The sequence below is a fragment of the Clupea harengus genome, chromosome 8 (assembly GCF_900700415.2).
Source record: "Clupea harengus chromosome 8, Ch_v2.0.2, whole genome shotgun sequence".
NCBI classification, from domain to species: Eukaryota; Metazoa; Chordata; class Actinopteri; order Clupeiformes; family Clupeidae; genus Clupea; species Clupea harengus.
Window position 1 is genome coordinate 20,727,854 of NC_045159.1, and position 27,895 is coordinate 20,755,748.

General features: G+C 46.1%; 2 protein-coding genes and 1 long non-coding RNA gene across 5 annotated transcripts in view; all 3 read left to right on the forward strand.

Moving 5' to 3' along the window:
• Nucleotides 1-2,386: 2,386 nt before the first annotated feature.
• Nucleotides 2,387-3,499, forward strand: LOC105890437 (gap junction delta-2 protein-like). Its single transcript, XM_042708374.1, has one exon. It carries the CDS (start codon nt 2,387-2,389, stop codon nt 3,497-3,499), a length of 1,113 nt encoding a protein of 370 aa, XP_042564308.1.
• A 1,912-nt stretch (nt 3,500-5,411) lies between these two features.
• LOC105890470 (unconventional myosin-XVIIIa-like) overlaps nt 5,412-27,895 on the forward strand; it is a 79,451-nt gene continuing 56,967 nt past the window's right edge. For all 3 annotated transcript variants that reach the window (XM_031572273.2, XM_031572276.2, XM_031572274.2), the window contains exons 1-2: nt 5,412-5,545; nt 7,132-8,324. In XM_031572273.2, the coding sequence (XP_031428133.1) occupies nt 7,308-8,324 (1,017 nt within the window). In that variant the 5' untranslated portion in view covers nt 5,412-5,545; nt 7,132-7,307. The remainder of the gene's footprint in view (nt 5,546-7,131; nt 8,325-27,895) is intronic.
• LOC116221502 lies at nt 11,378-27,182 on the forward strand. Its single transcript, XR_004164156.1, has 3 exons — nt 11,378-12,379; nt 23,975-24,368; nt 27,143-27,182. It is a non-coding gene; the product is annotated as an uncharacterized LOC116221502 (long non-coding RNA).

A 27,895-nucleotide genomic window follows, 5' to 3' on the forward strand; every position in this document is an offset into this window, starting at 1 on the left:
AGGTGAATTATAATTATGAAAATATTTGTATTTGTAACCGGAATGTTTATAATTTATTCAAAAATTGCTTTCACGACAACCAAGCGATCCCTTTGATTTGCATTATGTAGTACCTTAGGGGGTATTCGAAAAATGGCAAGAACTTGATCAATTGCTTGCTGCTGTCGCGGGGTATTCTTGAATTACATAGGCACATGTTTTGCAGTACAACCCGACCTTTTCTGTTTTGCATTATCAGAGTTCGGCTGATTTTGTGCAAAATCGCTGTGCTGTCAAGACGAGTGATTTAGCCTACGAAATAAACTTTGCAAGAGTTAAATCCTTTTTCCATGGCAATAACATCTGTGTAATCCACGAGGCCTCCAACTTCACATACAAGAGGCTGGAAATTCCACATCGGCCCACTTCAAAGTTAGCACGTTAGGATTTCATCTCCTTATAAAACAACATCTATTTCGAATATCGTGTTTCACAATTATGACCGAGTGACAGACTTAGAAACTCTCGTCTGCTAAACAGAGCAGCACTAAATGATGCCATTGTATTAGTCTAACTAATGTTATTTTTAAGGGGATAGCCTTAGCGTTAACCTCGATTATATGTCGTTGTTATGCATTATTTCATCATTACCTACACAAACACTGACTTCATGATGTCGAAATCAACTTGCGACTTACCCTGAAATGAAGCATATGCTTTTGAAAAAGGAAGTCAAGTAAAGAAATATAGGGAAGTAGTAGGCCGTTAGAAAAGAATCCCAGTCTTTTCATGACCCACATAAACTCAATCAATCACTGTTATTTCACCTACAGGCAATCTCAGATCTCAGCAACCACTACATTTTACGCTCTGTCTCTATCTCATTTAATTCATAGAGCATGCTGGTGTTGTCATAGGCCGAAATGCAAACACTAAATGCACTTTGAGGTTGATGCACTCTGAAAATGAATGTTCACTCATGCAATGGTGTGTCACTATTTTGCACGTTTTAGGGTTGATGTGCTGCAGTATGCTTTTTGCAATTTGTCAAACCCATTGATTTATAGGCCAATACCACCATGGAAATACGAAATATAAATTGAAACCAACCTTGACATGGCATCCATTCATCCATTTACTTTTACCTGACTGGTCTAGCTTTACAGTTACAAGTTAGTTAACTAAAGTAGATTTGTTCAAATTTATTTTGAGTCAAGACACAAAGTCATTATTACAATATAGGAAAGTCATTGTATGGCCTTAAAGAAAGGCACTTTTGGTTTCAGATACAATAGGGAGACACAAGCACCGGAAAGAAGATGTACATGATTTCATGGTGGTCTTACTCATAATACAACTCAACAGGCTTCTTTGATCTATTCTAGATAAACACACTATTGAATGGCAAACTGTACTTCATATTTATGTTACCTCTATAGCAAACAAAAATCTATTTTAAATCAGTATTGTGGTCATTTTCCAGCTCGTTCTTTGAACTCCGCTTGACTGTTAGTTGTTCTAAAAAGGTGCCCCCCATTCGACATCTTTGTCCTACTGTACATTGACAGCCTTTGTTCTCATACAGTGTGCAATCAGTAGATCAGATAGAATGAGGGAATGAATATGTGTGGTCAGCCCATTCTCCCCACATCCAGTGGCATAGACTCCGCAGCACCCAGTTCTCTTTTTCATCATTAAATATAGTTATGCAGATGGTGTGGTTTGGCATTTGTCCACATTTGGATCGGACAGGAACTTATTCAACAAAGGTGAGTGTTTCCAGAGTAGTTAGACTCAACATTTTGGGATGGTGGGTTCAACTTTTTAACTATGTACTGTATGTGTTTTGGAAAACAGTCTATTTTTTCCAAAACGTTTGACTGAACAGATTGTACAAAGACATGTTTACAATTCAATATGGAAGAAGTTGTTGAACACTGTTACCATGTAGGTTACTAAGGATTTTTAGTCAAATGAAAAATGAAAACTAAGGATAACAACTTCATGTTATCTATTTTATATATCAGTTCTCCACAGATGAGGATAATTACAATACTGTGAGATGTCTGAAGGAATTTTTAGAGATGTTTTAGGGGGTGGAGACCTACCAGTCATCGTAACTCTAAGCTCCACCTCTAAGGGCTACCGGTTGCTAAATGGGTCATTTGGGTCATATATTCTACAGACTTGGTTGTCAGCTATCCAGGGTATCATTACTATACTTACCGTAGTAATGTACCATAAACATGGGGATACCATCTTATAACAAATAAAACATAGTCATACAACTCGCTAAAAGCTTCAAAGTCATTTCTGTACTGAGGACATCCTCAGAAGTGGCTCTTGTATTGTGTTAGCATCAACATATGCAGCCACTGTCTCTTTGTATCTGCACACAGGCTAAGGAATGGGAGACTGGTCCATTCTTGGCCGCTTCCTAACGGAGGTGCAGAACCACTCAACCGTCATCGGTAAGATCTGGCTAACGGTGCTGTTGATCTTCCGCATCCTGCTGGTGGCGCTGGTGGGCGACGCCGTGTACAGCGACGAGCAGTCCAAGTTCATCTGCAACACACTCCAGCCCGGTTGCAACAACGTCTGCTACGACACCTTCGCCCCCGTCTCGCATCTCCGCTTCTGGGTCTTCCAGATCGTCCTCGTCTCCACGCCGTCCATCTTCTACATAGTCTATGTGCTGCACAAGATTGCCAAAGACGAGAAGCTGGAGGTGGAGAAGGTGCCGGCGATAGCCAGGTGTCCGCCCTCGGAGGATCTCTCGGCACAGGGGAAACTGGAGGAAGAAGACGCCTTAGACTCCAGCGCACCTCCCTTTGGTTCTGCCTCCGAGGAGGAGGCTTGGGGTCCTCCGGTGGTTGAGAGCGTGGAGCAGAGCCTGCTGGAGGAGGGGGTTCGGGTGGTGAGGAAGGACCCCACCCAGCTCTCCAACCAGGTGCTGCTGATCTACGTGGTTCACGTGGTGCTGAGCTCCATCATGGAGATCACCTTCCTGGTGGGTCAGTATTACCTGTTTGGCTTCGAGGTGCCACAACTCTTTCGGTGCGAGACGTACCCCTGCCCAAATCGAACTGACTGCTTCGTCTCGCGCGCCACGGAGAAGACCATCTTCCTCAACTTCATGTTCAGCATCAGCCTGGGCTGCTTCATCCTCAACATCGTGGAGCTCCACTACCTGGGCTGGATCTACATCTTCCGCGTGCTGTGCTCCGCCTGCTCCACCTGCTGCACGCCTCACAGGAGCCCGCTGGAGCGTCTGGGCTTCTACTACGACCACAACCCCCTCCTGCTGCAGCTGAAGCACTCTCTCCAGAGCAGGGTGGTCCTGCAGGCCCCGTCCTCCATGGTGCAAGAGAGGACCTGCAGTGTGCCTGCCTACACCCCTGCCATCTCCTTCGAGACGGATTCCACGCTGCAGTGTACGTCCAGGAGGAGCCTGGACGATAGGGAGCACAGCAAGGTCAAACTGGCTAAATTAGGCAGGGGTGAAAAATCCTGGTTGTAAAAGGACTGGTCTGTGAGCCTTTTTTCAAAATGCTGTTAAAAGTTCTTTCTTTGCTTTTCTTATTCCAAGAATTTGACAAGAAGAGCTCACCAGACAACTGAGGCACACAATGCAAACATACCTGTTCTTTAAACATTGTAATCTTTTGCAGTGATTTATATGCTTTCTTTCTGAATTTGGCATATCCGTGATGGTGTCTTCATGCCCACATTTCAAAATCAAGTCAAATTCTATAACCCTCATTGTATATTACATTTCTCATTCTAACCCCCAAAATTCAATCTTGAATAGCTTTTCAAAATCCTTGCTTTAATTGATGAATTTTGAGTGATTCATATTTGAAAAGGTCAAACATCTGTGGAGAAAGGCAACGCACATGTGAAATAAAAAAGTTTCTTTGTGTAGGCTCCGTCATTTTTATATTATTGTGCAACGTTTGTGGCATAAAAGAAATGTACAATTATATGCACTTACAGTATGTGGTGATAAGATTTGATATTTAGAAATGAGCCGTGTAATTCATCAAACATCAATATTTGAGTTGAAGGAATGTATGGGCTTTCCTAGGGCCGGTGTAAAATCAAGACACATCTGACTTAATAACTTGTGTAGCTATGTACCCTCCGTGTTTAGATCAAATGGGGTGTCAAGACAAGATGGGTATGTAAGGGAAACATTTCTAGATGTCAGTAGTAGTGAACCAATATCATTTTCAGTCGGTGGAGAAGGCTGTGTGACTAAATTAAAAGGAAAGGACAGAAGAAACACAAGACATTTTCAGTTCATGCAGCTGATGTGTGACATTTTCTGTCAGGACAATCCCAGTAAATATTCATACTCGAGCAACGATGCCTCATCTGTGCCTTCGGAAAAACTGAAGGAATATTTTGATCGAATGAGAGAACCTGTGGTCACTGTATCGCTATTAGTTGTATTGTGTATTGTGTTAGTTGTATTGTGATGATGATCAACACATGAACGCATTTTATGAGAGCCCCTGTCTGTTAATGTCAGTAAGGGACATGGTAAACCAGGAGTGTTGATTTCTACTGTCAGTAGAGTGTCTACCACCACCAGTAAGAAAGTGTTGCAGTGTTTGAATCAAAATGTTAGGAATGTTCCCTTTGTGTACATCCATAGAATTCTTCTGTATCCGGATTCCCCATCTACTTAGGTTCTGGATATACCTGTTGGCCCTCACTAGCCAGGGGGTAACTGACTGAGTCAGGTAAACAGTGTTGTAGCTGGTATTGTCTCTGTACAATAGATGAGAGTGAGCAGTCAAAGCTCCTTATATAGCCATCGGAGTCTTAAGACACACTCTTCCACTGGCTCACAAGTTAACAAGTTAAGTGATTTGTAAAACTCTTTGAGTTTGTTGTGTGGAAATATTTTACAGCTGTTTTTACTGGTTAGGTAATACATTAGATGTGGGAGGTGACACCGTACTGTACTGTACTGTTCGTGTGGTGTTTTAACCAACTTGAATTGACAATGATGAAAGAAGTTTCAAGCATTTCACATTGTAAGTAGCCTATAGGGTGCATGCTTTTCAAGACATAGCCTAGACTGACTACACTGAGCTTCATGTCCAAAGGCATCAATAATAAATAATAATCACAATAATAATGACCAATAATATGAAATAAAATACAATCTATAAAAACTGACTAGTGTTTAATGCACAATCCACATAAGAATGTGGCCTGGTTTTCATGATGCAATTAATATTTCCACCCCTGTATTTTCAACTGATTTTAGTTCTGCAAGTTTGACGCTTAACACAGCCTAACATGGTTTTTATATAATTCAAAACTACATGCAAATATACAGTACATGCACAATGTATATGCATTTCAGAGATATACCAGCAGGGGTCACTGCTAAACGACTTCCATAAACCCATAGTTTGTAGCGTCCTACTAACCGCCAGGCAAGGCAAGTAGCACAGTACAAAAACTGCAACAGCCCACTGGCGCTCTCTCTCCCTAAACAGTACATTTGCAAGGAGTTCTAAACACCTCCATCGCAGCACCTAGTTGAGTGGTAAGTACCTTCGTGAACACGTTAGTTTTAAAATGTTCTTTTGTTGAATTGACATGGGTCGTTCAGGCTGAATATCCTCGGAGTTACCGGTGAGATAAAAAAATGAGGGCAAAGAGGCTTAGAGAGCCTTATGAGTGAGTGAGCTTTGGACTATCAACCACAACAATAACCCTCACGGATTGTCAGAGAAATAACAATTGCGCACAGTGTGTCAGTTCATTTAATCGCGTCCCATTGTCTCAGTGGGTCTTGTTTAACCTTTTTCAGGTGTAATGGGGCAACTATTTCTGAATGTAGCCCATTTCATCCCTATGCAGAGTGTCTTCGGGACAAGGAGAGTTTAATGCAGGCTAACCGTTTTTATTGGATCAACACGCAATAGTCGACAGTGCTCATTACAAAGCTGCTTGCTTGTAGAGCGCTAAACTCGCATCTATGGCATGTGTTTGTCACTTTTCAGATGTCCAAATGTTGAAAGAGCGTGCCGGGATATGATATATTGTGCTTATGTCCTTTACGTTTGTCCTCTTCGAACTGAATAGTGCAGTGGGGGAAAAAACAAGCTGTAGTCTTTAATTTTCTGTTTGGTAGTCAATATTATAGTAACAGGACAATAGGTAGGGGGAGAGGTAAGGTTTTCAGGAAGTGTCAGGTGCTGCGCTGTAACCTGTCTCGAAAATGTTGAAGTGGAGCATTGGAGTTTCAGATCTCTCTTCTCTCAATGCATATCCTGTAATATTAAGGCGGACTCTTTAAAAAAAAAAGTTGATTGTTTAAATTAATTTACTTGAAACGCCATGGTTGTTGTCCTAGACTACAATGTTTTACCTGTGAGGTGAGAGACACTGCGTACTCTACGTCACTGTGGCAGCAGGGGCAGTGGATGTCGTCCTACCAGAACACACCCAGAGCTTCGCGTTTCAGGGAACACCTGCGGGTGGTGGCGACAGACATTAAACCAATATTTACACTTCATTAATCTGTGGTGTCTGAAAGCATTGTGAACTTTATTAAAAGTCTTAAATTAAAGAAATGTAGTGACTAGCCAGATCCGGATTTGTGCCATCTGACCAGAATCTGACATTAAGGCTACTGCTTACTGGAAGGCCTTCTGTGTTGTTTACCTATCCTGTCCTATCTGTAGGAAATGGCAAACACTACATACTCTTGAAATCCTGCCTTTTTGCTGCATTGCAGGTCCTGTTTTGTTGTTCCTTTACCTTGGATTTCAGTTAAATTGTCACGTTCGATTGGCCTCTTTTTCTATGCAACACTGACAAACAACAGTAGATGTTAGAGAGAAGCAAAGACCACCACCAGAGCTGCTAGAGGGGTATCTCAAATGCAGCTGTCTTTTTATGGCTTCATTACATTTATTTACTAGTGCTTAGGCATATTTTTTGTCAAGGCCTATTATATGACTGTGCGCGCAAGGATGGCTCTGGCTATTAGGATCCGTACTGAATTATTCAACAGTTATTGCCTGTGTACCAGACTAGTCCAAACGACCACAAAAGCCCTCTGACACTATATCTTTAATGTAACAAATAAATGCACCAATGCAATTTTCCCCTTAATATCCACAGGTCTCTGTCTCTCAGGAAAACCACAGTACTCATGAAATGGCACAGCATGCCAAAAAAAACACAGGGCATAGAATGACACCATATGGGAAGTAGCGTCTGACACCCAGCCCCTGTATGGGATAGCCCTTCTGGACCAGACACAGGCATCAGAGTGAAGGGCCAGTTTGTAGCCAAACATGTTCCACCTGATAAAAAAAGACAAGGACAAGTCAGAGAAGGATGGCGGGAAGAAGGAGAAGAAGGAGAAGAAGGACAAAAAGGAGAGGATGTCTCCGGCCGAGATGAAGAGCTTGGAGGAGATGGGCATGCGAAGGGGCTTCTTCCACCTCCACAGAGGGGGGTCCAAGCGCGACTCGAAGGGCAAGCTGGAGATCTCCAGCCCCATCCCCATCAAAGTCATCAACAGCACAGAGCTCAGCCTGAGCAACCTGGACTACGAGCGGGTCCAGGGCCAAGGAGGACTGACCCAGGGCTCGGGCCAGATGAGCGCAAGTAGCTCCAGGGACGACCTGAAGAAGGACGCCTCGCAGGAAGCACCCAATCGGACCTCTATCCGGGACCGGGCTTCCAAATTTGGAGCCCTGTCCAAGCAGAACTCCCAGGTGGGTCAGATCATGAAACGGTTCTCCTTCTCCCAGAGGAGCAAAGAGGAGAGTCCGCCAGAGTCCACCTCTCAGTCGGGCCAGAACTCTGCTTCCGTCTCGCCCCAAGTGGAGGCTAAAGGGTTTGACCCCCAGCCTCGCCCTAAGACTCCTCGTCAGCCCGTCCACATTCCTGACCTGGTAGAAAAGACGTTCACCGCCGACCTGCGACTGCCCGCGGTGGTGGTTCCCAAAGTTCCTGAAACACGGGAACTGGAGCTGCAGCGGCGCAACACCGGCGACTTCGGCTTCTCCCTGCGCCGCACCACCATGCTGGACCACCGGCCCGACGGTTCCGTCTACCGCCGCGTGGTCCACTTCGCCGAGCCCGGTTCGGGCAGCAAGGACCTGACTTTAGGGCTGGTGCCGGGGGACCGTCTGGTGGAGATCAACGGGCAGAACGTGGAGAGCAAGAACCGGGACGAGATCGTGGAGATGATCCGTCAGTCTGGCGACGTGGTGTGTCTGAAGGTGCAGCCAATCGTGGAGCTGAGCGAGCTGAGCCGCTGCTGGCTGAAGAACACCGAGGGAGGCAGCAGAGAGGCCTGTGAGGTGAGCACTCAAGGGGGGGAAGTTAGTATGCATGGCAGTGGTGTGATGGTGTGTGTATCATGTAAGTATGCAGTGGAAGACTGCAGTGTTGCAAGGGGGTGACGCGTTTAGGCTGCATACATGTGATTTAAGCATGCACGGTTAAGATGTGAGTATACTAGGGCCTGATGTTTGTATACTAGAGCCTGATGTTTGTATACTAGGGCCTGATGTTTGTATGCGAGGGCCTGATGTTTGTATGCGAGGGCCTGATGTTTGTATGCGAGGGCCTGATGTTTGTATACTAGGGCCTGATGTTTGTATACTAGGGCCCGATGTTTGTTTGTAAGGTTGTAGTATAGGTATGCAAGACTGTAATATGGCTCAGGTGTAGCATTAGTATGCAAGACTGTGTGTGATTAAAGCATGCAAAGCTAGGATGTGAATATGCAAGGCTGTGTGTTGCAAGTATGTGGAGTGAGTATGGGAAGCTGTGGTATATGCAATAGTATTTATAGAAGACTGTGAGGCTTCATTGTGGTATACTAGTAGTGGTTTGAGTATAGTGGTAGTGGTGTGAGTATAGTAGTAATGGTGTGAGTATATCAGGCTGTAGTATGACCAGGCAAGGCTATTGGGTAAGTATGTGCGACTATGATGAGAGTATGCAACGCCCCACTAAGCAGGCCAGTATGTCCTCTGCAGTGTGGTCTTGCAAGGCTGTGATATGAATGAGCAATGCTGCAGTGTGAGTAGGGAAGTGTGTGATATGAATGTGCGATGCTGCAGTGTGAGTAGGGAAGTGTGTGATATGAATGTGCGATGCTGCAGTGTGAGTAGGGAAGTGTGTGATATGAATGTGCGATGCTGCAGTGTGAGTAGGGAAGTGTGTGATATGAATGTGCGATGCTGCAGTGTGAGTAGGGAAGTGTGTGATATGAATGTGCGATGCTGCAGTCTGAGTAGGGAAGTGTGTGATATGAATGTGCGATGCTGCAGTGTGAGTAGGGAAGTGTGTGTGGTGAGGTATGAGGCCACAGTGGCCAAAGCCAAGGATGCGACATCAATATGTGGTTGTGTACCAAACCAAACCAACCTCTTCCTGATGGGACCACTCCCACAAAGTCTATTTCCATCGAAAAGGGTTGAATTGAAGTGACTGTGTGTGACTGTGTGTGCCTTTAATGACAGTGTGTGCTTTCAGTGACTGTGTGAGCCTTCAGTGACTGTGTGTGCTTTCAGTGACTGTGTGTGCTTTCAGTGACTGTGTGTGCTTTCAGTGACTGTGTGTGACTGTGTGTGCTTTCAGTGACTGTGTGTGCTTTCAGTGACTGTGTGTGACTGTGTGTGCTTTCAGTGACTGTGTGAGCCTTCCGTGACTGTGTACTTTCAGTGACTGTGTGTGCCTTCAGTGACTGTGTGTGCTTTCAGTGACTGTGTGCTCTCAGTGACTGTGTGTGCTTTCAGTGACTGTGTGTGCTTTCAGTGACTGTGTGTGCTTTCAGTGACTGTGTGTGCTTTCAGTGACTGTGTGTGTTTTCAGTGACTGTGTGCTTTCAGTGACTGTGTGTGCTTTCAGTGACTGTGTGTGACTGTGTGTGCTTTCAGTGACTGTGTGTGTTTTCAGTGACTGTGTGTGCTTTCAGTGACTGTGTGTGACTGTGTGTGCTTTCAGTGACTGTGTGCTTTCAGTGACTGTGTGTGCTTTCAGTGACTGTGTGTGCTTTCAGTGACTGTGTGTGACTGTGTGTGCTTTCAGTGACTGTGTGTGCTTTCAGTGACTGTGTGTGACTGTGTGTGCTTTCAGTGACTGTGTGAGCCTTCCGTGACTGTGTACTTTCAGTGACTGTGTGTGCCTTCAGTGACTGTGTGTGCTTTCAGTGACTGTGTGCTCTCAGTGACTGTGTGTGCTTTCAGTGACTGTGTGTGCTTTCAGTGACTGTGTGTGCTTTCAGTGACTGTGTGTGTTTTCAGTGACTGTGTCCTTTCAGTGACTGTGTGTGCTTTCAGTGACTGTGTGTGCTTTCAGTGACTGTGTGTGACTGTGTGTGCTTTCAGTGAATGTGTGTGTTTTCAGTGACTGTGTGTGCTTTCAGTGACTGTGTGTGACTGTGTGTGCTTTCAGTGACTGTGTGCTTTCAGTGACTGTGTGTGCTTTCAGTGACTGTGTGTGACTGTGTGTGCTTTCAGTGACTGTGTGTGCCTTCAGTGACTGTGTGTGCTTTTAGTGACGCTATGTGCCTTTAATGACGGTGTGTGCCTTTGAATTACCTTTAATTACTGTGGGGGCAAAAGACTTGACATGTGTCCAAATGAATTTTCCTCTTAGAATGTATGCCTGGAAATAAAGAATGCTCAATGACATTTTGAAGTGTTGTAAGTGCAGTAATGGCATGTCTCATACATGTGTAAGGGGACAGCAGGCAGATCTTAATTGTCTCTCCGTCACTTGAGTTAACAACCATTGCCAGCTCTCTTGCTGTGGGTTAATTGACTGAGGTCATAGTCTGTGTCATTGCAGTTCAAAAGAACCATCAGAACTCATTTATTAAGACCATCATTAGAGGAGAGTTTCTTGTTAGTTTTATGCTGGTGACCTCTCCGTTAGTAAGTCATGGGGAGAGTGTTTTTTAAAGCTCATGTTATTGTATTCATGGCAAAGATCTTTAGCAAAAACATTGTACGAGTGTTTTTCACATTTGTGAATGTCAGAGAAGTACAACAGTGATCTTGAACAGAGATGCACCTTGTAAAGATGTGTCCATAGAGGGTTCGTGAGAGACTCCCTCCCTCCCTTCTCCCCCTGCCTCGTCTTTACCCTGTCAATGGGGCTTTGTTTGTCAGAGGAGGAACTGGTGGTGCAATCAGTGAGTGAGAGAGAGAGAGAGAGAGAGAGAGAGAGAGAGAGAGAGAGAGAGAGAGAGGAATGTTTCACATGGTGACATTCTTTTGGTAGAATGTTCAGTGAGTAACTCTACATTCCAGTGACGTAATGTGACATTCCACTCATCAAGGCACAGAAAGGTAAGTTCTCAGTATTGGTGATTTATCCACTGATCCAAAGGTCCAAATATACCATCTACAAGGAAAGAATTATGATTGTGATTTGCACACCGTACTATTTTGGGATATCAGCTGGCATAAGATAAAACGCATCTAGGCTATGTTGTCCATACATTTAATTATTTTTAAAGAAAGTAAATATTTGAACCGGATAATGATGTAACAAGCTCTAGCTTAGCTCTAGCTAACTGTCTCTGCACAGTTTCAACAGATTCCTGACGCATCTCCATACACTCTCTAAACACTATCATTGGCGTCCGTTCATTCAGTTATCAGAAACCAACTCCATACTCTCTCTAAACACCATCATTGGCACCCATTCAGTTATCAGAAACCAACTCCATGCTCTCTCTAAACACTATCATTGGCATCCGTTCAGTTCTCAGAAACCAAACCATCACTGTAAGGCACAAAGTGCTGATGGGTGATCATAACATTGCTGAGTGACACCATCCCACATGGGACCTGAGTCTGGTCCTAGATAGGGCCCTCCGCCCACGGTTAACCATGAGACTCACTAAGCTGGACCACTTTTTGCCGGACTGCTGTGAAAAGCGGTGACACATTTATATAATACCCGCGGCGCAGCGCTAAAGATAGCTAGCCCTGTTAGGAGATGTAGGTTACCTTCAGCCTCTCAGTTCCTTCTGCTCCTTTATCATTTCCTTAATTACATTTACTGAAAGTGAGCATCCAACCGCTGAGGGACAGCTGATGTCAAGCTTATAATACTCACTTAAGTCATATCTAAGCAGGTAATGGTAAGCACACTACATTAATATAGATTAGCGCGTCCCTGCTGTGAGACTCCTGAGTTTATATTAATACTCTGAGACTCCTACTCCAGAGAGTGGGCTGTGTTTCATTCCTTGAACATAGCATGTGGACGTCTGTGTAAGGCCTGATTTACAGTTTTGCAATTAGTGGTGTACTGTTTTGTTCAAGGACACTCAAACCGAGAAGCTGGACTCTTTAAGTGGGAACTTCTGGTTGTGCAACATCCACTACATGAGGTGACCTGAGAAATAACCGCTGAGAACCAGCTGCATGCCTTTGCAGTTTGTGTGTGTGTGTGCCATTTCTGGGAAGAAGAAGCATGCTATGCCACCCAAAAAGGGTGCTAAAATGATCACTCACGATCGCGTAGGAGGCTTTTGTGGTTAGGATTTACTGCATCCTAAGTGCACTACATTAACCTTTCCCTTTACAATTCTTTGAGATCACATGCATCCACAGTTGTAGTTCATTGGGCCAGTGGTGGTATTTGAGTCTGAGTTAAGAGGCTTGTGGTCCACACGTTCGAGAGAGATGCCCCCAACTGGCACACTCTGACCTGCTCTTATCACTCCAAAGTCCAGGGAAGATGTTTTCCCTCTCTGGCCATCCATCAGCTGGGAGTCACAGGATCACTGTCTGATGTGAGGCCCTGTGATCTTCACATGATGGTTGCACGCGCTACGCTACGCTACATCCATCTTCCAGCCGCTAGACTGCAGCCCTGTACCCACTGACCCCTGTTGCACTCTGAGCTGTGAAATAAACCCCCCACCCCCCTCACCTGTGGGTTTGTTTCCACATCCTGGAGGCTCAGGCCCTGACTATGAGCTTCTCTTGGCTTTCCCTGGCTCTTGCGTGGAAAATATAGAAGGCGATCTCTGTTGTGTGTACCAGAGGATATTCTATGAAGCTGGTTAACAGCCCTTGGGCACTTTAAGACACATTAAGATGTCCTTGTTAGCACATTTTGAACCAACTTACTCTAACTTTACTTTGAACTTTATATTCAGTAAACCTCACCTTCATGCGACCAACATACTGCAGCCATTGGGTTGTGATTGGCTGATCACAGCTGTGGGGAGAGCCCTCAGAGATAAAACCCTGTGTGTGTGTGTGTGTGCATAAAACTCATTTGTGCGTCAACCAAGGGTAAGGCAAAGTTTAAAGGGACACGGAGTTGATCGATAGGCCCGGCCCTTGCCCTGTTGAAACAGGAAGTGGGGCAGACTCCAGTTCCTTTGTAGTAGGTGTGAGGGGTTATTACTGGAGCACAGACGAGAGAGAGAGAGAGAGAGAGAGAGAGAGAGAGAGAGAGAGAGAGAGAGAGAGAGAGAGAGAGAGAGAGAGAGAGAGAGAGAGAGAGAGAGAGAGAGAGAGAGAGAGAGAGAGAGAGAGAGAGAGAGAGAGAGAGAGAGAGAGAGAGAGTGGTCTCGCACGGTGCCTGGTGGGGCAGCTGCAGCTGAGAGGGACAGACCCTGAGGGTCAGGGGCATCAGGATGTGGGGGTAATGTAAGGGTAATGAGGGTCAGGGGCATCAGGATGTGGGGGTAATGTAAGGGTTATGTAGTCTTCAGAGGCAGGCTTCCTGGCCGTGTTGCTGCATAGACTGATTCAGGCGAACCTCAGGAGTGGAGAGGAGTGTGCCTTGGAGAGCCGACTTTCCAGCTGGCTTTGTTTGAGGCCTGTTGGGTAATCAGCAGGTGTGTCCGTGCTCTGAAAGGGCTCGGCCCCATACTGTGGTATTTATAGAATGACAGAATGCTTTCAACTCCAAAGTCCACCGTCTGCTAATGGTTGAAGTGTATAGATACCAGGATTTTTTTTTTTTGCAGGAATAGTGGAAGAATTTAAGCATCAGAGACTAGTAATTGACGTGAAGACGAACAGCAGGGTGGATCTCAATGCTAAACATTCTGTTGAGTCATGCGGCTCAGTGAAAGGTGTACACTCTTGCTTCACCTCCAAAACAGCACAGCACACACTGTACTCCGACAGAACCTCAAGAACCACAGCACCTGTGTGAATCACGGCATGTTTCATACCCCGCATGTCTTGTGGTGTAAAGGATCACATCCAGGCTCATTGTGCATTTATGAGATTTCAAACGGATCAAATATGAGTCTTGTCACTCACGCCAGCCTGAGGGTCAGAGAGACCGTAAACCCAAGAGTTTCAGTTTCCTGAATTTTATGCAAACCGCCGGCTTTTGGGTTGTTCTTGGCACGTTGGCACCGGGTCTCCAACCGATTTCTATTCAGAAATGCTGCCAGTTGAGTTATACAAACCCAGGGTTAGTGGCCTGGCATCAAAATCTTCACAATATCCTGTTATTGTTCTCTTACTGTTGCAGTGGCTTTAGGAGGGGGCGCTCGATGCCAAGTTCTTGTAAAAGCGCTTGGCTTTGGGTGATGTAGTTTTACTGCATACACATCTTATTATGCAATCTGACATCTTTACAATAGTGCTTTTGCAAGGAAGTCAAAGGTGAATTGGAATAGTGAATGGGCCTCTTTAGTGTGCTGCCTCTTTAGTATGCTGCCTCTTTAGTGTGCTGCTCTTGAGAGCCCTGAGGCTACAACACTGGTCTGTCTTTAGGCCACCACGTGCAAGACCTGCTAATCCAGTTAGTTTAACCATTGTTGTGAGACGCGTGCCCTTGGATCAAACCTGCGACATTATAAGAGCAGAGGTGCAAGTTATAGCCCAAAAGCCCCAAGGTCTAAAAGGTGTTAGCATCTGGTCCAACTAGCATACCTCTAGTAGCTCTCTGAAGCTGTCAGGGAGAGAAAAACCCACACTGCTTTACTCTTCACCTCCTGGTACACCAGTGTTAGTAAGAGATCTCAATGCAAACCTCTCCTTGTCTCTCTGCTCCCTGCTCCCTGCTCCTTGTCTCCCTGCCCTGCCCATTAACTGTAGGCTACTCCTGTGTTTAGCATCCTGGTGTCTCAGGCCCTGACTGTGGGGCTCTCATCTGATTGAAGACTGCGGTTCACTGGGACACTTCAGAGGAAGATGCCTGTGTGGTGCTGCCTGCTGCTGCCAGGCCTCTGGGGACACTTTGTCACATTAAGATTCACTGTTCAGCATATTTAGAACAGAAAGCCTAAACTTACTTGCGTACTAATTCTGGGCCTGATCTGGCCCTGATCTGCTTTACTCTTACCAGATCTGGCCCTGATTGGCTACATTCACACCAGATCTGGCCCTGATTGGCTACACTCACACCAGATCTGGCCCTGATTGGCTACATTCACACCACATGCAGGCCAGATGCAGGCCAGAGTCAGCAGCTCTCTGGGTTGTCCTAGATCCCACTTGTCATGACAGTGAGGCTCTTTGGAAATGAGAAAATAATGGCACGTGGAACTGACCTAGAACTCCGAGTTCTATTTAAAGATCCCCATGATTACAAAAAATCTAGATCAAGTCATCCCTACTATTTTGTGTGGTTTTATTTTGGAGAGGCTTCCAGTGTAAATTAAATGGCAGTTTAAATGGCTCATTAATGAGGATCTACTTGATACAGAGCAGTTCAATCTACTATGTAAGGAATAATGTTTAGTCCGCCGGTCATTATTGAAAAATAAACAACGGACTATACATTATCCTATCTTTTTTAATGATTTTCTTTTATTTGTTGTCATTATAAACAAAAATATGGGACCTTGGAACATTGGGATGGCCCATTAAATTCAGTGGAACTCTCTGCAGCATTCTGAAGAGCCGTAAAATAAAATGTGTTCTCTTCTGACCAGTGTAGATGCATTACTCTACATATCAGCTTGGCACCCTACATCCTTCTGACTTATGGCTTTTGGGGGTCTCATTGTCTGTACTCTAGGGCATCACCAAACCTGACGGGCAGGTTTCAGTGCCGCAGCCCTCCCTCTGCCACAGTCTCTTCATCCAGATGATTTGCTCTTGCTGTTGCGTTCTGAGCAGCAGCGTCACACCCAGTTTCGCATGAATGAGCTGCACTGTTTCACATGGTGTAAGACCTCAGTTAACTGGAAGTCCAGGTGATCAGTCATGGCTTATATTCACATGTCTACGCTCACTTATTCAGCTCCTCTGCACTTCTGCACAAAACAACCTACAGCACAGACAAGAGACAGACAGACAGATAGACAGACACGCAGACAGACACACACACACACACACACACACACACACACACACACACACACTTTCTTTATTGATCCTGAAGGAAATTCAGACATCTACTATCTTAATACGACATACAGCAAAAGTAAAAAAGAAAATAGAAACTCGCCTGTATAAAGTAACTGCACTGTACATACACATAAGGTATAGAAACTCGCCTGTATAAAGTAACTGCACTGTACATAAACATAAGGTACTGAAGACGATGAGTATGTATGCATGACTAAAACATCTCTAACACATTAAATACCTGCTATAGATACATACATGTACACATGTACACTTATTCATACATCATGTTCTTTATAGTAGTTATAGTATAGTTATGTCGGCCTATTCTTTATATCCATATGCACACTTACTGGTGTTTACCTGTGAAATGTAAAGAGCAGGATTTTCTTTCCCTACCACACCTTCCCTGGGATTATCAACTGCCCCATAGCACAGTGGCACAGTCTGATGCAACTGACCAACTGACCAATGACCAATGACCATCTGACCTTTTGACCAATGCTATTTGCACGTCTAGGAGTGTGGATGTAGGTAAACATTTTGAACAATGTGAAAGGGTAATCTCCAGCCATCTTTGTTCAGGGTTCCTGTTTGGAGTGTCAGTAACACACACACACGACACACCACACACACATACGCCACACACCACACACCACACACACACACATACGGACACACCACACACCACACACCACACACCACACACACCACACACCCACACGCACACACACGCACACGCACACACACGCACACACACACACACACGCACACACACACACACATACACATACACACACTCACACACACATACGGACACAGCACACACACACACCACACACACACTCAAATGTTTTGCAGCATTATTGTCCATGTGTTCATTATGCCCTGTGCATAAGGAGATGCCCATTGCAAATTCAGGGATAGACATCTTGTGAATGGGTCCATTAATTAATTGTTGGATTAAATGGGATTATGTAATGGATAATCTTGGCTGAACACCAGCTGCCGAACACAGGAAGTGTCTGTCTGCTGGACCCCAGCCACGGCACACACTACATGGGTCCAAATATTCACTCCTCTCCCCCCATGTGACCCTCATGCTCCTCTCCTCTCACTCCTCTGTCCCTTTCAATCTGTCAGTACATTTCCGTTTCTACGCGGCGCCTTTTTTTCTTCTTCTTTCTATATGGGCTGGCAGCGCAGGGCAGGCCCAGTGTCAAGCTCCAGTGTTGTGCTCTGTGTTGGCCCTGCCTTGGCCCTCAGGTCATCCTCTCCGCGGGTTCCCCCCTCCTCCATACCTCGTCTCCACGGGAACAGGAAGCTTTCGCAGCACTTGCATGTTGCTCCAGTGAGGCTGGCAGCCCCCCCCACAGCAGTCTGACCACGTGGTCCCGGGGGGGGTACCCAGGGTCAAGGCTTTGGTCGTGTTAGGAAACTGAAACCTTGGCTCGCTGACTGATTTTCTGTGCCGCGAAGAATTTCTGTGTTGCTTGCTTCAGGCATTATTATTTTTAGATGAACACGGACCAGAACATTCAGATCTCCTGTTCCATTCATTTTTTGGTAACACTTTAGTGGGCATAGGTGGCTAAACAAGTCTGGGTACTATTACTCATCTACTGACACAATATTTACCATTTTCTTACTCTTATTGAACTGGTCAAGTGGTGCTGTCGTGACCATGGTAACAAACTTGTCCTAAATGATCGACTCTAATTTACATATAGAGCAACGTATTTACACTTTCAGACTGAATAACACAGCAGTTTGCTTACAGTACAACCAGGTATACTTGTGTATTTGAACAAGTTAGGTATTATGATGGAAACAGAAGTAAGATAGGTACGGTTAAAAAAAAAACGTACCTGTCCTGTGTCTTCACACCACACCTGTTGTGGTAGGTGTCAGTTCAGCATCGTATTTGCCTATTCCCAGGGGACATGGTTTTGCATGTCCATTAGTTTTGGGGAGTTCACTCCTCCGGTAGCTACCGGAAGGAGAAGTACAGAAGGAGTAGTGACAGCCTCAGGAGAGTAATAGTTGTGATAGCACCTTTAGTTAGCATCCAGCTCGCTTGTTAAGCATAAACTCATTTTAGGACACAAAGTGTGTTTCTTTTCAAGCGGCTGCCATCATGGAAAATGAGAAGAAAAACAAAACAAAACAAATAAACTGTCAGGGTGAACTAAGTAGCTTTGCTGGGATTATCTGGATATTGCCTGACAAAGTTGCCCAAATATACCAGGCAAACAAGACTCAACTTGTTCTGATCCCCGGCTGTCCTTGGTCCTCATGCTGCATCATCTTAAAGCTGAGATGTGAGATTACCGTGTCTGATGGCGGGGTGGGTCTGCAGAGATAACACTCCGTGTACATGTAGAGCTCTGAGGGTAAGGCCAAGTTTAAAGGCACACTGAGTTGTTCAATAGGCCCAGGAGGGGGACAGACAGACTCTGCTACCTTTGTACTTTGTGAAGGCGAGTGGTTATTACTGGAATACAGAATACAAACCATTTGATAGGTTTAGGGGAAACCGGTTGATATCCACACACACACACACTGACATTTATGGTAATGAAGGTTTTTATTGTGTGTCATTGCTACACACTCAGAATGTAATCACGCTGCAGTTGTTTCTTCATCTCTGGGTGGAGACATTGCATCGTGCCCTGCATCTGGACCCAGTGTTATTTCTTTCTTTATTCCCCTCTTTTCTACAGTACCAGATACTGTAAACATTAGGCCATGATGTGCCAGGCTTTTCTACAGTACTAGATACCCTAAACATTAGGCCATAGTGTCACAGGCTTTTCTACAGTACAGATACTCTAAACATTAGGCCATGATGAGTCAGGCTTTTCTACAATACCAGATACTCTAAACATTAGGCCATAGTGCCACAGGCTATTTTTTCTACAATACCAGATACCCTAAACATTAGGCCATAGTGCCACAGGCCTTTCTACAATACCAGATCCCCTAAACATTAGGCCATAGTGTCACAGGCTTTTCTTCAGTACTAGATACCCTAAACATTAGGCCATGATGAGTCAGGCTTTTCCTGTGTCTCTCTCATCACTAGGAAGACATCTCTAGCTACCGTTGCCCGCGGCAACCACCCTGCATCTAAAAGCCCCGCCCCACCCCGCCCATCGCTTGTCTGTCCCTCTGCCCTCAGGAAAGCGCTACAGGTCCATCAAAGCTCTCACCACAAGATGAATGAACACTTTCTGCCCCAAAGGCCGTCCCCACGCTGAACTCTGCACTGAAAGAACACTCCCATAGACAATACCTCCACTGTGCAATAAGTACCTCGTGCAGTATCCTATACCTCTTGTCCTATATGCTGCACTTATAACCCAGTACTCCTGTGGCGTACATAAGGGTGCATGTAGGGTGTGTGTGAGTGTGTGTGTGCGTGTGTGCGTGTGTGTGTGAGTGCATATGCAAAATCTGAAAACTCAGAACATGTCAGGAGTGCCATGTAGTCTTTTTGCATGTTTTTTGTGTTTTTTTGCATGAACCCATCCACAAGTGTTGACATACAGCCAATTGTCATGAAAAACACTTAACACAGCATCTCTTGATGACGCCTTTTCTGAGAAACAATCTGGATTTTGTCTGGGTTTTTGGAAGAGAAAACAATGTCCCACAGTCAGATCAATGGCATTTTAATCCTTCTTAACACCAAACAGTGCCAACAAGTCTGAGATGTGATCTCGTGAGTCAAAACAGATCAGTATCTATACACGTGCAGTATCTTACAATGGCCTGATCTTTATGTGCAGTATCTCACAATGGCCTGATGGCTACCTACCCAGCCTACCGGTACATGCTAAGGTAATTTATATCGGCTACTTAGTCACATAGTGTCAGAATGTTTGTGGTGGAACAACTACAATCAAACGAACCAGAAGCCTTTTGCTTTAGTTAAGAGATAAACACCAGGGAGGGAAGTCCAGGGAGGACACATGAACAACATCACGGGGTTAAAGTTATTGGTGACACCTGTGACACCTGTGACACCTGTGATGTTACTGGTGATAATACACAACCCTCTGTCCTATATTGCTTCTAGAAACTGTTGGTTAGAATACAACAGTTCCCCCGGACTCTCTTAGAGCACTATGTGATAGACTCTCTGTGAGTTCCTTGGGCTGATCCAAGTGACTGTTTATCTCTTGTTTAACATGGTTCTTGCTTCATTACACCCAAGACTAAGTAACGAGTGTCCAGGAGACGGGATTAATGTGTACAGTGCCACCCCCATCTGGACTCGATGCGAGGTGATGTTATCGCACAGCATTAGTCCTTGGCGGTGACTGGATTAAACAGTGGGCCTCTAAGAATAGACCTCCACAAGGGGAGGGGCCTACCCAGATTACCCGGGTCCCTACCAGAGGGCGGGGCTTGAGGGAGCCAATGTGAACTTCCACCTTTTGAGTCTGTGACCCCCGCCGGGCATCTCTGTTGCTAGGGGTTATTGTTGTCAGGGGCGAGGTCAGGGATTCCTCGGTGTCCTTCACGGCTGGCACAGTGTTGAGGCAGCGCTGCGTCAGGTGTCAGGTGCTCCAGTGATGGGGGAGAGGCGTGGAGCGGAGACCAACCACAGGCCTCAGGCCTGTCATTAATTCAGCTGTTCCCATCATGCCCTCTCCTTCACCTGAGAACGCCCTCCCTCTCCACAATGGACGCCTGCTGTCCAAGGTAATGTGCCGTGCTGGGTGGGTTCCCCGCTGGGCTGTGCAGAGATTACATAGTAGCTACTGTAGGGCAGTCACTGCTGTGGTTGCACAGTAGACACGAGTGTGTGTGTGTGTGTGTGTCTGTGTCTGTGTCTCTGTGTGTGCGTGTCTGTGTGTCTTTGTGTGTGTGTGTGCGCGTGTCTGTGCGTGCGGGCGTACGTGCGTGTAAGCGTGTGTGTGTGTGCGTGTGTATGTGAGTGTGTGTGTCATGCACTTATCTGTGGGGGAGTGGGAGAGGGAGCATGTTTGTTTCTATGCACCTGTGTGTGTGTGCGTGTGCGTGTGTGTGTGTGTGTGTGTGTTTGTGTGTGTGTGTGTTTGCACTTGTGTGTGTTTACATTATCACAGTGCCAAGTTAAGAAGTTTGTATCTACTCCCACACTGACCTCAAGCGTGTTTGAACCTGAGAAAACTTTATCATAGAGTGTGTTTACTACACAGACAGTGTGTGTGTGTGTGTGTGTGTGTGTGTGTGTGTGTGTGTGTGTGTGTGTGTGTGTGTGTGTCTGTGTGTGTGTGAGAGAGAGACTCTGTGTTACGCTGCCAGTGTCTTTGAAACGCTAATCAGCTTAGCGTTCTGCGGGCTCCCCCCTGCATTGTAGTCTAGTAACCAGGGCCACACTAGACCACCCTGTAGAAGACCTGCAGTCCTAGTAGTGTGACTCAAACAGTAGAGTGGGATTTGCACCGCATCAGTTCCATCAGGTCCTTGTTCACCAGTGTAGAGTAGACCACTCCAAGGAATCTGGTTAGGGATGGTGTTGCTGCTGTGCTAACTAACATCTCTGCCTGTTTGGGGGGTTTTAGGGCGGGGGTAGGTAATTCCTAACACAGCTGCTATAGGCTTTGGGATGGAGGGGAATTATGTTGGGGGGGGGGGGGGGGGGGGTGAAAGGGGGGTGGGGTGTGTGGATGGGGCGTCTGATCGATTTTTCAAGAAGGTTGATGGACAGACAACATTTTTTAATTCATGCATTTCTTGTTGTTATTCATTAAGACATGTATTATTTGATGTATCCTCCTGCTAAACACTGGACACATTCTCATCATGTTTCTGGTTTCTGGATTGAGTTGTGGATGTGGATGATGCAGGAACGTGTAATACCTACACTGGGAACTGTAGTTTGTGGGGAACTGTAGTTTGGGGAAACTGTAGTTTGGGGGGACTGTAGTTTGGGGGAAACTGTAGTTTGGGGGAACTTTATGTCTTCCGCTGTAGAGCCAGAAGCTGTGGGTGCTTGACCACTAGTGTTTAAGTCCGCCGTCTGGTGTCAGTTAACACACATCAGTGTAACACGTCCTTCGTCTTTTCTAGTACGTATCTTTCTGTGTGTGTGTGTGTGGGAGATTGTGTCACTCACACACTCTTGCTTTCACTCTCACACACACACACACACACACACACACACACACACACACACACACACACTTCTCTTCCTGTGAAATCCCTTGACTGCTAGTGACCCGGTTAAGCCCACATGTCCACCCTGTCTGTGGCCTTCCTGCAGTGAGACTGAATGAATGGTGACCAACAGACAGGGTGCCAGAGTGAAGCCTGTCAGGAGGGGAGTGAGAGTGGCCTTCTAAAAAGACTGGTGTTGTACATCATAGGCAGGAATCCTTTTTTTTAAGCCAGTCCTACCAATATTTATGAAGGAATGAGAGAAAGAAAAGGGGATTGGGATGCAGATGCTTGAATGAAGAAGTATAAATGAACCAATGAAGGAGACAAAGACTCACTGAATGAATGACTAAATGAATGGATGAATGGATGAATGAATGGAAGAACGCATGTTGTGAGACTGCTATGGATGAAGGAGCAATCACAGATTAACGCAGGGTGACTTGCTGTGAATGGGGGCCGGAGAGACGGAGTGGAGTGTACCGTCTCAGTGGTACTGGCTGAAGCGTGGCGTGCTTATAACCTTGCATGCTTCACACAATGTGCTTTGGTGTTCTCACTGTGACCCAACAACTGACTGATCACCCTCCACCATTCAGCACTCGGGAGGCCCATGTGTGTGGGGCCCCTGTACAGCTATGGCCTGCTGCACTGCGTGATATCATGTCAACTCCTATCATCTCAGTGTCTGCACGAAGCAGGAGGACTAGATTTCTGCTGGTTTCTATGGTACAAATTGAGGATTGTTTCGATGTGCCATTCCCATTACAAATAATCAGCTGCCCTGCTGTCTCTGTTAGCGTGTTCACATATTTCCATGCAAGTTGTTTACACACACACACACACTAACATACACGCACACACGCATACATTTCTTTGTAGGTAGGATTCCTTGTGGTTTGAGTCATTTGTAAGTCCTTTTGAATGTGTTGATACCCTTGGCCCCCTTGTGGTAGCAGTGTGCAATTTCTGGCACAATGAAATTAATGAATGCACCTTATAATGTTGTCATGGATGTTGTTGTCACAGATAGTTATAATGGCTAAGAAAAGCAATTTTGGAAGAAGCATATAATGTAAGTAGTTAAGAAATGTCTTTTAAGTCTCTTTTTAAACTAGCCCCAACACATTTTGAGGAGCTGTGGGGAGGCGAAACTCGGGTGTAGAGGAACTGTGTTGTAGGGGAACTGTGGTGTGGAGGAACTGTGTTGTAGGGGAACTGTGCTGTGGAGGAACTGAATTTCCTTATGGTAGGTGTGTGAGTTGAGAGCGACTTGGCTGTGGCAGCCTCAGTGGTGTGTGTTTAACTCCGCCTGTCCAGCCTGCTGATGAAGTCAGAGCCTGGTACTTTAAGGTTGTACGTTCCAATGGCTTTGGAAACGTTTTTAAGTTTAACTTTTTTGCTTTACATAGCTATTTAAGTGTAATATACACGCATACAAACATGCGCTCACACACACTGACTCTCACAAATGTTTTTGTTTTGCTTTTGTCTCTGTACCCAAGACTTGGTCTTCTGCTGAGGGATCTGTCAAGTTTGAGCCCCTTGCTGAAGCACTGAGCTCTTGGCGTGACGAGAGAAGGGGGCTGCCATGGTTCTGTTTGTCTTCTATTTATAGCCCCCCTGGCCCTTGCAGCTGTCCCACTACTTCCCCCTCACACACACACACACACACACACACACACACACACACACACCCCCCTCCTTCCCTGTGTGCGTCTTGGCGTTGAGCTCAGCGTGTGTACACTCCTCTGCGGAATCGCCCCCCGTATCCACCTACTGCTGACTCTGCCCTCACCCTCCGGTACCAGCCACGGACTACCCCCAGTTGGACCCTCTACCCCTGGGCTTGTCCTCGTGTGGAAGCCCTGGTGCACGGCGCGCAGCACTGGAGAGCAGGTAACAGGCCTCTGAGAGCCGTGGGGGTTTTGCGGGGCAGCATGTTTAGCCCTGGAGTGCCGGTCGAGAGGGGAAGATAAGAGCACTTGGGTTCCCAGTAGAGAGCGAGGCCAGGCTAGGGAGCTGAGGGCCCTGCCCCGCCGCGGGCCCTATTTATAGGAGAGGGCGCTGATGAAAGCTTGGCCAGAGATGGTGCAACATGCTGGGGCAGAGGAGCTGATCGCAGTTCAGCGTTACGGATGATATGCACTAGCCTGTAGGGTTTGAACTAATCGCTGAAAGTAAGGTCAGCTTTGTTGAAACGTTTTAAATAAGAAGAAAAAAAATGTATTTAGGGCTTGAGAGGGTGTTTGTGTGTGTGTGTGTGTGTGTGTGTGTGTGTGTGCTAGTGCCTCTGCACATGTTGTTGTTGGGTGGCGGGCGGCTGTTTGAAACACTTAGACCAGATTAGGCACTGCATGTTGTTCACATTTAGGGCATGCGCTACACTAGTGGTAGAATTCAGCTTCTACACAGTGCAATATGTTAAACTCTCACCAGATTTAAAGTACAGGGTTTTAAATCCTAACATCTCATGTTTTATTTGCTGGTGCTTTTTGGAAGTAGTGTAGTTGAGGGTTGCCAGCCTTGCTTTTAAAGATCGTCGCAGGATAACTTGCTTTCCTCTGTGGCTTTCACGTCAATGTATTCACACCGAATGTGATAAAATGGGTTTGAGTTAGTGGAGAGCTCTTAGGGGGCCATATTCAGGACAATGTTCAGCTGGAGTTGGTCTGAAACCTTGTAAACTTGTCAGTTAGTCGTCATTATGGCTTGTTATAAAAGATTTTTGATAGTTTTAGATCACTTCTGTAAAGAGAGAAGTGAAAGAATCCCATCAAGTACATCTGGTCAGATTGAAAGCTGCTAAACATGTCTGTGAGAGAGGGAGAGGGAGAGAGAGGGAGAGGGAGAGAGAGGGAGAGAGAGAGAGGGAGAGAGAGAGAGGGAGAGAGAGGGAGAGAGAGAGAGGGGGAGAGAGAGAGAGAGGGAGAGAGAGAGAGGGAGAGAGAGAGAGAGAGAGGGAGGGAGGGAGGGAGAGAGGGAGAGGGAGAGAGAGGGAGAGAGAGAGAGGGGAGAGAGAGAGAGAGGGAGAGAGAGAGAGGGAGAGAGAGAGAGAGAGGGAGGGAGGGAGAGAGGGAGAGAGAGAGGGAGAGAGGGAGAGAGAGAGGGAGAGAGAGAGGGAGAGAGAGAGAGAGAGAGGAGAGAGAGAGAGAGAGAGAGAGAGAGAGAGAGAGAGAGAGAGAGAGAGAGAGAGAGAGGACTGTTGACACACTTAGGCTGCAGATTAAAAATGCTGGCATGACAAGAGGCTATTTTCTATGATGCAGCCTTCTCTTGACTCATATTCAGTACATCAAATCCAGGGTAGATTTTGTATTTTTTTGAAATACACTGTAAAATCTGTAGGATTTGTAGTGACATGCTTTCAAACAATTACAACTTATTAAAAATACATGTTTTAGTAGTGAGGTTCAGATGCTCCAGCCCAGTTTTGTTAATGGCTGAGTGAAAGCCTTTGAAGCCTGAGGCAGGCCTGTGTGTCCTAGTAATGTCCATGTCCTGGTAACGGAGCTGTTTCCCGCTGCTCTCTTCTGTCTTCCATAGCTGTCCATGTCACGCTGTGTGCCCTGTCCTGCGCCGCATGGTCCTAGCGCCCCGCCGCTGTCTGTTTGACCTCTAGTGGGAAGACCAGCCTCTCCACCTCTCCTCCATCTCTCCTCCATCTCTCTCCTCCATCTCTCCTCCATCTCTCCTCCACCTCTCCTCCATCTCTCCTCCATCTCTCCTCCACCTCTCCTCCATCTCTCCTCCAACTCTCCTCCATCTCTCCTCCATCTCCTCCATCTCTCCTCCAACTCCTCCATCTCTCCTCCACCTCTCCTCCCTCTCCTCCATCTCTCCTCTCTCTCTCCATCTCTCCTCCATCTCTCCTCCATCTCTCCTCCATCTCTCCTCCACCTCTCCTCCATCTCTCCTCCACCTCTCCTCCATCTCCTCCATCTCTCCTCCAACTCTCCTCTCTCTCATCCTCTCTCCATTTTCCCTCCCTTCTCTTGTATTCTTTCTCTCTCTCTTTCTCTCTTCCTTTCTTTCTCTTTCATTCTTTCTCTCTTCCTTTCTCCATTTTTCCTCCCTTCTCTTCTATTCTATCTTCTCTTTCTTTCTTCTCTCTCTTTCTTTTTTTCTTTCTTTTTGTCTCTCTCCCTCTCCTCCTCTCCTCCTCTCCGTCTCCTGTCTCTGCTCTCCCTCTCTGCCTATGACCTGTGGGCGTCAGTCATGGCTTTCTCATCACGCTTTTCATTCTGGGACAAAAAGGGAGGTTTGGTTTTGTTCCATGCATGATTTGGTGTGCTTAAGTCATAGTCCACACTGCATGCCTATGACGCTTTTGTTTTTTGTAGTATTACAACTGCAGAATGACTTTGAAATTAGGTCAGTGAATATCCGATTGTCTGGACTGCTCTCACCATAGATGTTGATTTACTAATGTCTTAAGCCAGACCTCACAGCGACTTAAAGTCGTGCTCTAGTTTAGTAGCTCGAGATGAGTCTGACGCATACAGGTCTGTTCATTTCTATTTCTGAAACCAAACTCACTGAAGAGGGATAGCATTATGCTACACTGAGAGCATGATGTAGCTCCTACCATCCGGTGTGTTGGGCAGCTCATGGGCTCCCATCCCCAGCCTTCACGCTGGGCTTGATTAACGGTCAGCCTTCTTCCCCTTTAGGTTAAAGACGTCCCGCCCGCTTCCAGAGCCTCAGACGTAAGTCTCTGAGATGTGACGTCCCTTTGTACGACGCTTTGGATAAAAAGCGTCTGCTAAATGACTAAATGTAAATGTGTGATTCCACTAGCTGCACTGTACTATACAGACCACACAGATTACAGGTTTCACAAACCACTGCACTGTACTATACTATACAGACCACACAGATTACAGGTTTCACAAACCACTGCACTGTACTATACAGAACACACAGATTACAGGTTTCACAAACCACTGCACTGTACTATACAGAACACACAGATTACAGGTTTCACAAACCACTGCACTGTACTATACAGAACACACAGATTACAGGTTTCACAAACCACTGCACTGTACTATACAGAACACACAAATTACAGGTTTCACAAACCACTGCACTGTACTATACAGAACACACAGATTACAGGTTTCACAAACCACTCTTTCGGGTCCTTCAGTGTCCTCGAGGTATTCTCTCTACACAGGTTGTAAGGTCTGATAGGCCCTATCAGTTGTAGCGGAGGCAGTGGAGAGAACTGAGGCGTTATATAGTTCTTTGAGGCCGCTGGCATCCACTCGGCCTCCCAGGAGAGTGGAAAAGGAGGGCACCTGGCACACTATGGCCTGGTTTCTCTGTCTGGGGTGGGGTGGGGTGGGGTGTGTGTGTGTGTGTGTACGTCATGGGTAGCTGCACTCCCTTTCTTCGGCTCAGAGAGCAGGCACAGACGCAGT